At 44.8% G+C, this 13436-nt stretch overlaps 1 protein-coding gene across 11 annotated transcripts in view; it reads right to left on the bottom strand.

Annotated features, from left to right (window-relative positions):
- The window catches only part of BPTF (bromodomain PHD finger transcription factor), a 68170-nt gene extending 62378 nt beyond the window's left edge, over nucleotides 1–5792 (bottom strand). For 7 of the 11 annotated variants that reach the window (XM_082212316.1, XM_082212312.1, XM_082212314.1 and 4 more), the window contains exon 1: nucleotides 4890–5791. In XM_082212316.1, the coding sequence (XP_082068442.1) occupies nucleotides 4890–5568 (679 nt within the window). In that variant the 5' untranslated portion in view covers nucleotides 5569–5791. Of the gene's footprint in view, nucleotides 1–4889 lie in introns of all 11 variants that reach the window. The other 4 variants (XM_082212308.1, XM_082212307.1, XM_082212313.1 and 1 more) reach the window with 2 other exon arrangements.
- Between the last annotated feature and the right edge of the window lie 7644 nt (nucleotides 5793–13436).

Here is a 13436-nt window from a genome sequence, read left to right on the forward strand (position 1 = left end):
GTTGTGAACGACTCTGGGGTTGCGGTGCTCATTTCGCTTTACTGGCCGAGGGAGCCGGCGTACAGCTTCCAGGTCATGTGGCCAGCATGACAAAGCTGCTTCTGGCGAAACAGAGCAGCACAAGGAAACGCCGTTTACCTTCCCGCCGGAGCGGTACCTATTTATCTACTTGCACTTTGACGTGCTTTCGAACTACTAGGTTGGCAGGAGCAGGGACCGAGCAACGGGAGCTCACTCTGTCGCAGGGATTCAAACCGCCAACCTTCTGATCGACAAGCCCTGGGCTCTGTGGTTTAGACCACAGCGCCACCCGCGTCCCTTCACATTCTCAGTAGTGTTCGAAATTAGCTTTCGACCACTTGTGACCAAGTGAAGATGCCTGGGATGGCGCCTGACATCTCCACCATCTGAGGATTACTGGATCTGGACTGTTTTCACACACTAATACCCCATCCTGTAGAACTCTATCCATTATATTTTATCTGAACAACTGGAATGCATTTCTGGAACCAAATTGCCTTTTCTGTGCAGCCTGAGCAGGAGCGGTCACCATTAAGACATCAGAATAGGCCAAAATATACATGGACTGTCTCTGACAGTCTTTTCTTCTTTAAGGTCTCAAAGCTCTTAACCTAGCTCAAGGTTGTCTTCTTGAACTAGCCATGTGTTTAACTGAGAATCAATCAGTCAGTCCATCATTTGAAAAACAAGACTTTAGAGCTGTCTTGCCCCAAAATGGCAACTAGAAATTCCATTTTAGCAACTGCAACCTTGGTTTAAGGAGCCAATTGGCGCCTAGCTTATACACCTAAGTTTCTAACACTAATATCTATAGCACTTTAACAACACACATTCTAGGGTGTGTTTGTGTACAGTGGTGCCCCGCAAGACGAATGCCTCGCAAGACGAAAAACTTGCTAGACGAAAGAGTTTTCCATTTTTTGAGTCGTTCCGCAAGACGAATTTCCCTATGGGCTTGCTTCGCAAGATGAAACGTCTTGCGAGTTCTTGCGAGCTTGTTTCCTTTTTCTTAAAGCCGCTAAACCGTTAATAGCTGCTAAGCCGCTAATAGCCGCTAATAGCTGTGCTTCGCAAGACGAAGAGACTCGCGGAATGGATTAATTTCATCTTGCGAGACACCACTGTATGTGGGTGTGTGTGAACCAAGTAGTCAACAGGTAGATGCAATATTTGCCATCCAGTACACCATCACAACCAAAAGATTATGATAGGGCCAAACAAACCATGTCATACCAGAAGCCAGCAGATTGCAGGTGCACACTGTTCAAGTTCACCTACCCTACTCTTCAGCTGTTCCCCATGAGGAGGAAACAAACTACAGCAGTAGATTAGCATTTTGTTCTTTCTTGTTATCTCTAGGCCAGTGCTCTGGTTTGGTTCCTCCTTGTTCAGCAAAGAGGGGAGCAGCAGGGCAGGCATGATTTGACAAGTGTATACCACCTCGCTGCTGATGAACCAGGACAACAAAAACATAAGTAGCTACTGCACCCGATTGATGGACCATCATTGGCCATTGTAAAAACAAGGATAGCCTGACACCAACTGTCAGAAAGAAGCAGCAGCCGCAAGAAATACCTGTAAAGTAAATCTGGCTGTTTTGTTTTAAGGGTCATTCCGTGTGAAGTGATCAATTTTTTAATATATATATTTTACCTTATGTCATCCAATTTCCTTAATATTTTGTACTTGTTGAATGATCAAAACTAAGTTTAAATCTAAAATTTTAATTTTTTATCTCATCCCGTTTTTGAGTTATGAGGGTTGGAAATTAAAAATAATAATAAATTGAAATTTTTGGTCTTGCCGGGCAAAAAACTAAGAACTCAGCTCAGAATTGAGATAGCTCATGAAATGAAGTACAAACAAGAATTCTTTCAAAGCATTAATTCTATCAAGCAATAGCAAGCTATCACTCTGCTTTTAGAACACACTTTTAAATGAAAAGCCTGACTAGCTTTTCAGATGCCTGAAAAATAACTGATATTATATTTTGAAGCCTAGTTTATTCTTTTATATCTTACTCCAAGAAGACCCATTTATCCTAAATAGAACCCAGTAGGGCAGACATGTATGTACTCTCTCTCTCTCTCTCTCTATATATATATATATATTGATCTCATTGAGATCCCAAGATGAAATTTTGCAGGTAGCGCTTAGAAATATTAAATAATCAATACATTTTTTGGATTTTTTTGAACATATTTTTAATCACTTTTTAAAATTTTGCAACTTAACTTTAAAATGTAAAGTAAGGTGATCATGTGACATATCATATTAAAGCCAATGATGTTCTGAAGAGATTGGTATTTTTAGTCTTGACATATCTCAGTTCTAGGCTGAGACTGTAAGGTTTTTGTGTAGACCAAAACTGCCAATTTTTTGAAATTTCAAACCCTCATAACTCAAAAACAGGATGGGATAAAAAATTTAAAACTGAAATCTGGGACCCTCTCTTATACTACTTTTAGGAAACTGAAAGTGGAAGCAATATAGAATGGTAAGGTAAATGTGATTGGATCACCTGATATGGAATGACCCTTAACACCAACTCTTAACTCTTTTTAAAAAAAGTTAGAATAATCACTGTGTGTGTGTGAAAAAGTCATCTCCACTGCAAGACATCAAATATCTATCAATGGCACAATGTTAGCATACAACACAAATTAGATACAAAACAGTACATATTTTAATTTGGGTATGATTCAGTTTCTGAACTGATCTGATTAACATTAACACTTAACATTTTAGAACTGTGTTAAGAATTTATTCAAATCCATCCAGAAACTGAATCATATCCAAATTAAAATATATACTTTAGAAGCACACTAAACAGCACTAACATTTGCTTTTCTACAGGTGAACAATTATTAAGGTCTCCTTGGATCAAAATTCAGTTCCTATGTTGTCGATATAGAAAAATATTATTAGTGCTATGAAATAATCCCTTGCCATTGAAAAGCAACAGTGAAGGGAAAAACCACAGCTAGGAACCATTACAACTAAACAAAACTTTAAACTTGTTCATGCAGTGTTCACTCTCATATTGTGAATTAGGAAAGCTTGCCTTTATAAAAGCACCTTAACAAGAAACAAAATTAACCGCCTCTTGGAAAACTCAAAATCCATTTTAATATAGAGAACTGCATCTTTCGATGTTGTGATACAGATGAAAAATGGGTCCAATTTCCCCCCATAACTTTCACACAGCCACTGTACTATACAGGCATATTTAGTAAAATGTAAGCTATTTCAATATTCCACACTGGGGTTGTCCTTGTCAAACTGTAAAAGCACAGAACTGTCATATCAATCACATCTACCAATATCTGTCCCAATCCTGATTGTTTACATACTTGATAAAACACATGCAAGTATATAAAAATAGTTGCCACCAAGTAAGGAAAGTTAAGCGTGTAAGATTTTATGCAATAATATTTTGCTGGATTAAATCTACCTTTTTTAATAAAACCCCCCAAACATTCTTAAAATGCCAGAAGTTCAGCATGATCCATACCACAATCAAACTCTTAAAACTTGTTATAAAAAGTTGAATATAATTTCTTCCAATGGTTGAACTGACAAGGTCACCGTAAAATTAAAAACCACAAGCTCTCTTTAAAACAAGCTGGAAGCAAACACTGCTGCATAACAAAAATTGGTAAATGAAAATGAAGAAAGAAAGAAAGAAAGAAAGAAAGAAAGAAAGAAAGAGATATCCATTTGAATGTTTTCAATTACTACAAATACATGTGATGGGCTTGCACGCTATGATTTAAACCATACTGCGCTTCCGCCAATAATTTGATCTCTATTCCCAACGCACTGCTTTCCTTTGTAAACAAAAACACCACCCCCTAGTTTTGCACAAAGTCAAGAGTCTGCAAGATACTCCCCCACCTTCCCCATGCATCACATGCATGCTCCCTTTCCCCTGCTATTTCGCTCAGCCCCAATTGATTCTTCCAAGACAGTGGTTCCCAATTAGCTGATTACTGAGGACCCCCTATTTTTCAAGAGCCACGGACACCCCAGCCCACCCTCGCTTTGCAACATGTTGATAACTGCATGGTAGATGCCTTTGCAAAGCAATTCCGTGCACAAAATGTGGGGCAACCCCTAATAAGCAAAAGAGTTTAGGTATACTAAGAAAACAACAACAGGCCGTAAAATATGTGATATTACCATGCAAAAAAGACAAAAAAATAGTTGGGGGGTAGGGCAAGGGATGGGGCGGTGGATCCCGTGGACCCCCATTGTAATGACCGTCTATTTTTCAAGAGCCACAGACACCCCCCCTCCCCGCTTTGGAACATGTTGATAACTCCATGGTGGCTGCCTCTGCAAAACAATTCCCTGCACAAAATGTAGGGTAGTCCCTAAGAAGCAAAGGAGTTTTGGTATGCACTAAAAACAGCAACAAACAACAACAGCAGGCCATAAAATGTGTGATATTACCATGCACAAAAATGACCAAAAAAATTAGAGAGAAGGGAGGCAACGAATGGGGCCCCTAACTGGGAACCCCTGTTCTCATACAATGTTTGCCACCTCTTCCTGCGAACAAGTAGCCCAGGATTGCTATTTATTTTCTCTCTCTCTCTCAAGTTCTGCCACTGTGGCTTCCCTCACCTTGCCCTCTTCCTGCAGGAGCCCCTCGCTTCCCTTCTCCCCACATCTGCCCCCCTTGCCGCGCGCATCCCCGTGACGGAGGGGGGGGTTCAGCACCACCCCATTAACCCCCACCCCCCTAACACACAAAAACCCGTCCACCACCCCTTCCCTAAGGGCTCCGGGGTGGAACAAGTGGGGGGGCGACCCCCCACCACCCCGGGCCCTAGACCTCCCTCCCCCCCCCCCGCTCGCCGTACCCGGGGTGCTGCTGTAGGTGCTGTGGCTCTTGAAGCTGCTCTCCGTGCAGTAGCTGGCGTCGTCGTCCTCGTCCTCCTCCATCTCTTCGGGGTAATCCGAGTCGTCGTCGTCGTCGTTCTCCTCCTCTTCTTCTTCCGCCACGGCCTCGTCTTCCCCGGAGTCGGGCTTCTCCCCGGACTCGCCTTCCTCGTCGTCGGACACGGCGCTCTCGTCCTCGTCGCTCTCATGGTCGTCGTAAACCACTTGGCTGCTGCTGCTGCGGCCGCTCCTCTTGGGAGCGGAGGAAGAAGCACCGCCACCTGAGGCGGCGGCGGCGGGCGCCCTGCTTTGGCTGCCTCCTCCTCCTCCTCCTCCCGCCGCCGCTCCAGCAGTAGCAGACCTGCCCCTGCCCCGGCCGCTATTGCCTCCCCCGCCAGGGGTGCTGCTGCTGCTGCCGCTGCCGCCCTTCCTCCTGCCGCCTCCCCTGACTGAGGGGGAGGCCTGGGCAGCGGCGCCCCTCGGCTTGGGCCCTGCAGCCTGGGCCGAGGCCGCCCACCTGCCCCGGCTGCTGCCCCTCAGGCGGGAGCGGAGTCCCCCGATAGGGCCCGGCGGCGGGGCTGCTGGAGCCGGGGTGCTCGCCCGAGCCGGGGCCGCCGCAGGCTGCTGGTGCTTGGGCGGCCTGCCTCGCCGGCCCCGCATCGCTGGGCGCTGGCCGAGAGCGCTGAGGGGGGAGGTGGTGTGTGCGCGCGCGAGGGCCTTCGGGTGGCTTTTCCGAGCGGGCGGTTGCGCTCTTTCTCCCCCGCCCCCCCCTCCCTCGCCGGGGAAGGAGGGCCTCCGGCGAGCCGCTCGGGCCGAGGGGCTTCAATGCGAAGGGCCGGCGTCCCGCTCGGGATCGCCGCCGGCCGCCATCTTGTTTCTTCGCCTGCTTGCCTCGGATCGCTCCGCTCCGACAGGGGGGGAGGGAGGGAGGGAGGGAAGCGGCGGCAGGGCCGGAGCGGGTCACGTGGCCGGGCCTTGCCTGCGCTTCTCCGGGAGAGGCGGAAGGGGGCGCGCGAGAAGGGAGCTCGTCGGGGATGATGCGGATGCTGCCGCCTGAGCTAGATCTTCTTTGCACCCCCGAAAAGCCGCGTCCAGAAAACACACGGGGCGCGATCGCTTTCGCAGATAAGAGCTAAGCCGCGGCTGCTCATTTGTACACGCGATTTAAATGCAGCACGCATTGCAAACGGTCCCCTTCGCTTGTGTGTCCGAAAAAGGCCGCGTGTGTCTGAAACAGTCAGATGGTTACCGGGGCTGCCAGATTGTTTCACCAGGGCACCCCGAAAGTTATTGTTAAAGGAAATTGCTGAGCTTTTTTTTTAAAAAAAACCAAGTTCAATACCTTGCTACGCAAGCTTTTTTTAAAAGGCAACCCCCCAAGTCAAAAGAATCCCATGATTTTTCGATTGACTTGACTTTTTTTTTTAAGGAAGATGCCAAAATTATTGAGCTATTTTTTTTAAAAGAACATTCTTGAGCAATTTTTTTAGACAACGCCCCACCCAAGTTGTTCAGCTTTTTTTATTTTTTTGAGCCCCCCAAAATCCTGCAAGTATTCAATTGACTTGACTCAGAGCCAGGACAAAGCGCCACCCTTTCGGAAATCCCCACCCCCGGACAGCAATTCCACCTTTGAAATCCCGTTGATGTCCGGGAAAATGCCCGGACGCATGGCTGCCCTATAATATTCATCTTGTACATGGCAGAGCTTTCCTACATCCTTGGACTCAACCATAGAGCTGCAAATAAAACATTTGAAGTGTGTTTTAAGTGCAATATGCAATGTGACACTTGATGGCGATGGCAAACCTTATGGAAAATTTAATGTACTGTACATGTATTTTTAAAAACAAAACAAAAAAGCATTTGTACATGTGTGTAGATTCCACCCTTGTTGAGCCTGATCTGCTCCTCAGTGGGCATCTCTTTCTTAGTTCATCTAAGAAACTATATTGAGCTTTAGAAGTGACTCTCTTAAGTCCAGGTATGGTATGGTATGGTATGGTGTGTCCCATTTTCTTTCCAACTATTGCCCTTATTGCGGATGGGGAACCTGTAACCCTCCAGAAGTTCTTCTATTCCAACGCCTGTCATCCCTGGCTATGCTGATTGGGGCAGATGGGAGCTGGAGGGTACCACTTTGGCCCACCAACATCTAGAGAGCCACAGGCTCCTCATTCCCGTCCTATAGCCTCACAGTCCAGGAACGAGGAACCCATGGCTCTCTAGATGTTGGTGGTTCAAAGTGGTGCCCTCCAGATATTGTGGAATTCGGCGTCTATTGTCCCTAACCGTGTTGGCAAAGGATGTTGGAAACAATGGGAAGGAAAGGGAAAGGATAGGTTTAGAGACACTCAGAAATGTGTCTAAATTCCACCCTTGGTCTGGGAGAAGAAGAGGAGGAGGAGTTTGGATTTGATATCCCGCTTTATCACTACCTGAACGAGTCTCAAAGCAGCTAACATTCTCCTTTCCCTTCCTCCCCCACAACAAACACTCTGTGAGGTGAGTGGGGCTGAGAGACTTCAAAGAAGTGTGACTAGCCCAAGGTCACCCAGCAGCTGCATGTGGAGGAGCGGAGACGCAAACCCGGTTCCCCAGATTACAAATCTACCGCTCTTATCCACTACACCACTCTGGGAGGATGCCAGAGATCAAAGTCTCGGCCTGGCACACTGACATCAGAGCTACGTTTGCTGAACAAGGATGCTAAGGGAGGGGATACCTTTAGAGAGGGAAGCTTGGATCTCCCACTCGGACCTCAGAGTAACATTGAGAGAGTAGATCGAATCTATCTTATGGCTCACTGGACTCCCTCCAATAGGCCCTAGAATTACACTCTGAATGTACCCTCATAATATTTAGTTTGTAATATTTGGCACCAATAGAGAATGTCTTTCCAATGCAAATAGGAAATTCAGAGGGGCTGTTTCCCCGTCCCCTCCAGCCAACACACATCTAGTTGGGACCTTAGCAGAAGAAAAGAGCTAATTTGAGTCAAATGGCTAATGTGTATAGCAACAAGCCACTGGACACACTCACGACATCTCATGGAGAACATAGGGACCAAGGCCCCTTGCCCCCTCCCATTAAAATATTTGAGGTGGCTGCCCACCACCAAAGTTACTGGGCGTTGCCATTCAAATGGTGTCTGTGCCTCCCCCCCCCTTCATTCAAGTTGGTAGTCCTGATGGATAATGTGTGCATCATCAGTCCAGGGAACTGAACACCTTTCCTAGTCACGATACAGTGGTTGCACTGGGTACCATGCTGCAAGATGGGGGTGCCAAAACAATGCTGTAGAACGGAGCACGAGAGGTCAGGGGCACTGAATTTTAGCATTGCTGCTGAAATTTGAGAGTCCTCTCCAACAAGCCTTTGAGAATGTATGTGTGTCTGCGAGATTTTGCACCATCTCTGCCGTTTTGCATCATCTCCAATAAATGCACAAAAGCATGCCTACATATGCGCATTCCCCAAGGCGCGTTGGAGAACTCACACTACCCCTAACATAAACAAAATAATGATATGATAAATCAGCAAAATGATCAACAGCTTATTCCGCTTAACATATTGCTTATACAAACTGGCAAACAGATGTGTGATGACGAGCGAGCCTTTTAAATCTAGTTGAGTTAAGGGCTGATAAACCACTGTGTCTTTGGTATTTCACAGGCGTTTTGCCTTTTTATATATGCAATTTAATGAACGTTGGTTATAAAAACTTCTGGGCAGAACAGTCCTATGCAGGAGGCGGTGAGGAAGATTCTATGGGGATGACCTGCACTGTTAGGCTTGTTCTGACCAGATCAGACACTGCTCTCCCATTTGGGAGGAGCAGCTTATTCTCCACCCCGTTCCCCTTTTGTGAGCTTCCTTCCCATTGAGTGTGCCCTCTCCAGGATTGGCAGTTTCATAGCCGGGTTGGGGGCATGTGCAGGGAACTGGATGGCTTGGGACCCTGGAGACCCAAATCTTCCCCAAATCTTCAGGGATGTGCTCTTTTTCATCTAGTGCTGCCACTGAAGGCAGAGAGATGGTACCCTACAGACTCCTTGGGCTCAGCCAGCGACATTTCTAAAGCTCTCTCAGAGGTCTGCTACCTTGATGTATTTAGGTCATTAATGCTTTATATTTCCACCCGTTTCGGTTTTAAAATGATTCTGCTTGTTACTTTTAAAAATGCCCCCCTGCTACCCTCTGCTTTTCGCTGTCCACTTTACTACCAACATCTTTTATGTAAGGGAGTTGGTAGCAATTTGTCCCCTAGCTTTCTCTCTCGGTGCAGTACTCCTACATTAGGTGGATGTGGGAGAATTTAGGTGATTTCAACCAATGCTATTAAAAAGTAAATATAGAGACTGGCTCGAATCCATCCCTTCCACAGATTATGTTCATTTTTATAGTAACCCATACAGGCTTCTCAGTCAGAATTGCTATCTGAAAACCAAAAGCGGACAAGAAGCTCATTAGCCGTGCAAAGTCTTTGCGGATAGCCCTTATCCATAAATCAGCAGGTTAGAATAAAAACAAACACAAAATAAAATGTTGGACCTCCCTGTTCAGTCAATTGCATCTAGATGTGTAGCTTGTACTATACAGTGTTATCTCGGGTTACAGACGCTTCAGGTTACAGACTCCGCTAACCCAGAAATAGTGCTTCAGGTTAAGAACTTTGCTTCAGGATAAGAACAGACATCACACAGTGTTAGTGGCAGGTCCCATTAGCTAAAGTGGTGCTTCAGGTTAAGAACAGTTTCAGGTTAAGAACGGACCTCCGGAACGAATTAAGTTATTAACCTGAGGTACCACTGTATAGCACAAATAATTTGCCTCTCTCGTTCAAGTGTTGGAACAGTAAATACATTTAGTGGTGGTATTCCACTAAGTTTTACTCAGCGTAGACCTACTGACATTAATGGGTGGCATTCAATGTAGTGCTAAGTGAGGTTAACTGTTAAACCAATAAGACTAGCTCCTAACCCTCCAGAGCAATTTTATGTGGCACAGCAAGGCAGGGAGAAGCTGGGAAAGACCTTTCACATGAGCAGACCTCAAGCACACAAGAACTTAGCTGAATTCCACCCAATGACCCTAGCCTGGTCATGTTCATGAATTTAAATGGGTCTACTCAGAGCGAAACACAGCACATTTTCAAAATACAGCAGTCTTTGAAAACAGGTCAGATTTTGAATGGTTATCCCCCTCTGCCTGCCACACCCCATATGGCCTTGGATCCCATCTGCACCCTTCAATTCCAGAACTGCCATAATCAATGACAGGACATTAGATCTGGAAAAGAGACATGTTAAATCGTCTTCAGGGTTAACTGTAGATCCTTTGATCACACAGATCAGATTGTTAATAATTTTTGGAGGCAGGAATATTTTGCCCCTGAATAGCTTAAACTATGTAAGATTAGGTTTCCATTTCATAGAACATTATCATTAGACTCACCTGTGCAAGTCATCATAGTTTATTCTGCAAGTATCTTCTTGAGGCCTGCTGTCTGCTTGCTCTACACTTGCAGCCTTGTGAAGATCAGGAATTCCTATATTCTGTCGTAGACCACTATTCTGGTTAACTTGCAGTTCTACCACAACATGGCCACCAGATGGGAAGGGTATTATTAAAGGTGATTCACTTAACAAATTTTCAAGGGAGACAAGATGCACAAACCTTGCATGCTACTTGCTCCTGAGTTGCACTTTCCCCTAGTCTTCCTGCAAAGGTGTACAAAAGTTGAATTCCAATTATTAATATAGCAACTGATTACCTGCAGATGCTGTCCTTTATAGCTTTGTTGGTAAAGGCTATCGCAGAGCTTTCCAAACTTTTCGTGTTGGTGATGCACTCTTTAGACATGTGTAATTTCGTGACGTGGCAATTCAGTTTTACAAACCCCTTTCCAGCCCCAGGAGGAACTTGGGGAGCATTTGTATGACACACCTACACACTGCAGCCAAGCTCTGGGCTATTGGGTAAACCTCACAATGATACAACCCACTCTAAGGGAGTTTGACATTTAACAATAGCATCAGGGTTCAGCTACAATGAGTTAGAAAGATCCACAGGTACCCTTATGGTTTTAGAAGGGTGTTTTGATCTGACAAGAGACTCCCCACAAACTTAAGGCAGGCCAGTCATTTTCAATATACTCAAATGTCAGAAAATAGTATTTCCCTTTCCCCCTCCCTTCCCTGAAAAATCTGCTTGGGAGGGATGAGGGGCTCCTCAAAATAGTTCAAGAATAGTACAAGTGGGCTGGTGGAAAAATTACTGGCAAAAGTCATCTCGCAGCCTTCTACTTGTAGAAGCATTCACCAGAGTGAAAGCCTGTGCATTTTTAAATGGACTCCCTAAGTGAATGATAGGACATTTTTGGATCCAACCCAATGTGATTACAACAAATTGTTGATGGTTGAGCAAAGCTATACAGCTTTAATGTTTATAGCCACTTTCTTTTGTGTGGACAGTCAAGAATGACAATTTGTCATTCTGTCTGTACGCCAGAGTATTGGTTTGCGTGAAGTATATGAACCAAATCTTTGTTATCCACTCCTTTCAGGAAAACGCATAGTGTTTTAGTATAATATTGAGGCCAATCCTTTTGTTCTACCTATCACCAAATTCATTCTGGTGGTGCTATCTTTTTTAAGTGCTTCAACTTGATGCAATGCCTGGGGAAATGGCTAAGCTAAAGGACTTTCCATGTTCCAGTCTGCTGTTAAGCTCAGATCCTCACTACTAGAAGATAGCCACCACTCAAAGGAAAGTTTAAGCAGCTCTTCAGAGATCTGAGGTGGTGTCTGTATGGAACATAGGTGTTCTAAATGATATATGAATCACCAAGATCTTCACACTCAACCTCCTTTGGTAATTTATGCAGCAATCAAAGCTTATCAGGTGGAAAATCAGGGACACTTGAAATGCAGAATACGGCCTCCAGCAGAATACAATCTGCAAATTTTGCAGCATTAAAAGCAGGCTGTAAGTTTTATGATGATTATCTGACAGCTGTACAAGGCTTTTGCAGCCTATCAGACTTGCTTTTGTAAGACTGACATTTCCCGATAGCTCTGTTAAGGTACAAACAGTGCTTTTTCTAACTACAGCCATATCTTCTATTGCAAGCTGCAAATGACAAAGCTCATCTGATTTCCATTTTAATTATGAAGCGACTAATTCATGAGTAAACAAGAGGCCACAAATCTGTTTTTCTTTGTAGCACCACATTTTAACTCTGATTTGTCGATAAATGCATTTTTAAAGTCGCTTAGGTTTGCTGCGATGAACCATTGCCCCTAGGCTTTACCACATCATAAACAGAACATTGTTGTTGTTTAGTCGTTTCCGACTCTTCGTGACCCCATGGACCAGAGCACGCCAGGCACTTCTGTCTTCCAACATTACAGCTCTCCTAACCCTAGAGAATGGTTACCATAATGCCTGAAGATAACAAAAAGGCACAGAGCACCACAGAACCTTCATCAGCAGCGAGTGGCAGGGAGTTGCAGGCAGGGTACACCTGGCTTCCCAATGTCAATGCCACTGAGAGGGGGAAGGACAAAGGATGGGTGTGTGAAAGATGGCAAGAGCCAATCCAATGCTTCTGCAGCAGGTTTATAAGCAAAAGGACCAGTGGTTGTCTACTGGCATATGGTATTCCCGTTGGGTTGACCCAGTTGATGGAATGCCAAAGACTTAAGTCAAAGCTGTCTTAACACAGCAAACTATTGGAACATTACTAAAATTACAGCGTTTTGACCTAGTGCTGCATGTGGCTTCTGAATCATCTTCTATTCCCTCGTGCAGGCAGAAAAATAACACCATATCTAGACACTTAGCTTGTGTGCTTTTTGTTCCCAAGTAATTCACAATACCAGTTCTGGTGTACAGAGCTGAAAATTATGTTTTCAGGAGCATCTTTCCCCTGAGATGCCCAAGGCTCTTTCCTGGTTTGTTAGGCATGCCCTATTGAACAATGTTATCAGCCTGGAAACTTGACCAATTAAGGCACGGACTGAAACTTTTTTTGTAATACTTCTTTCAATTGAGTTTTCCTTGTGGGAGACTCTACCTAAAGTATGAAGTTTCACGGTTTACAAGACTTTCTTTAGCAGGTTTTAGGAGCTAGAGTTATCTCTAAACTGTATTGTGTGTATTATGTATTATGCATGCAGTACAGTGATACCTCAGGTTACATATGCTTCAGGTTACATACTCCACAAACCCAGAAATATTACCTCGGGTTACTAACTTTGCTTCAGGATGAGAACAGAAATCGTGCAGCAGCAGGAGGCCCCATTAGCTAAACTGGTGCTTCAGGTTAAGAACAGTTTCAGGTTAAGAACAGACCTCCAGAACGAATTAAATTCTTAACCCAAGGTACCACTGTACATTCAAGCTACTGACACCATTGACCTACAATGTTTATACTAGGTCTGAACTTTGCTGTTGTAATTTACTTTTCCCGTGTTAGATAGCTTGCAAACAAGTCTACAAGATTAAGTGTAAACAAGCTAAGA

Source organism: Podarcis vaucheri, assembly GCF_965113315.1.
Source record: "Podarcis vaucheri genome assembly, chromosome: 2".
In the NCBI taxonomy this organism is placed as follows: domain Eukaryota; kingdom Metazoa; phylum Chordata; class Lepidosauria; order Squamata; family Lacertidae; genus Podarcis; species Podarcis vaucheri.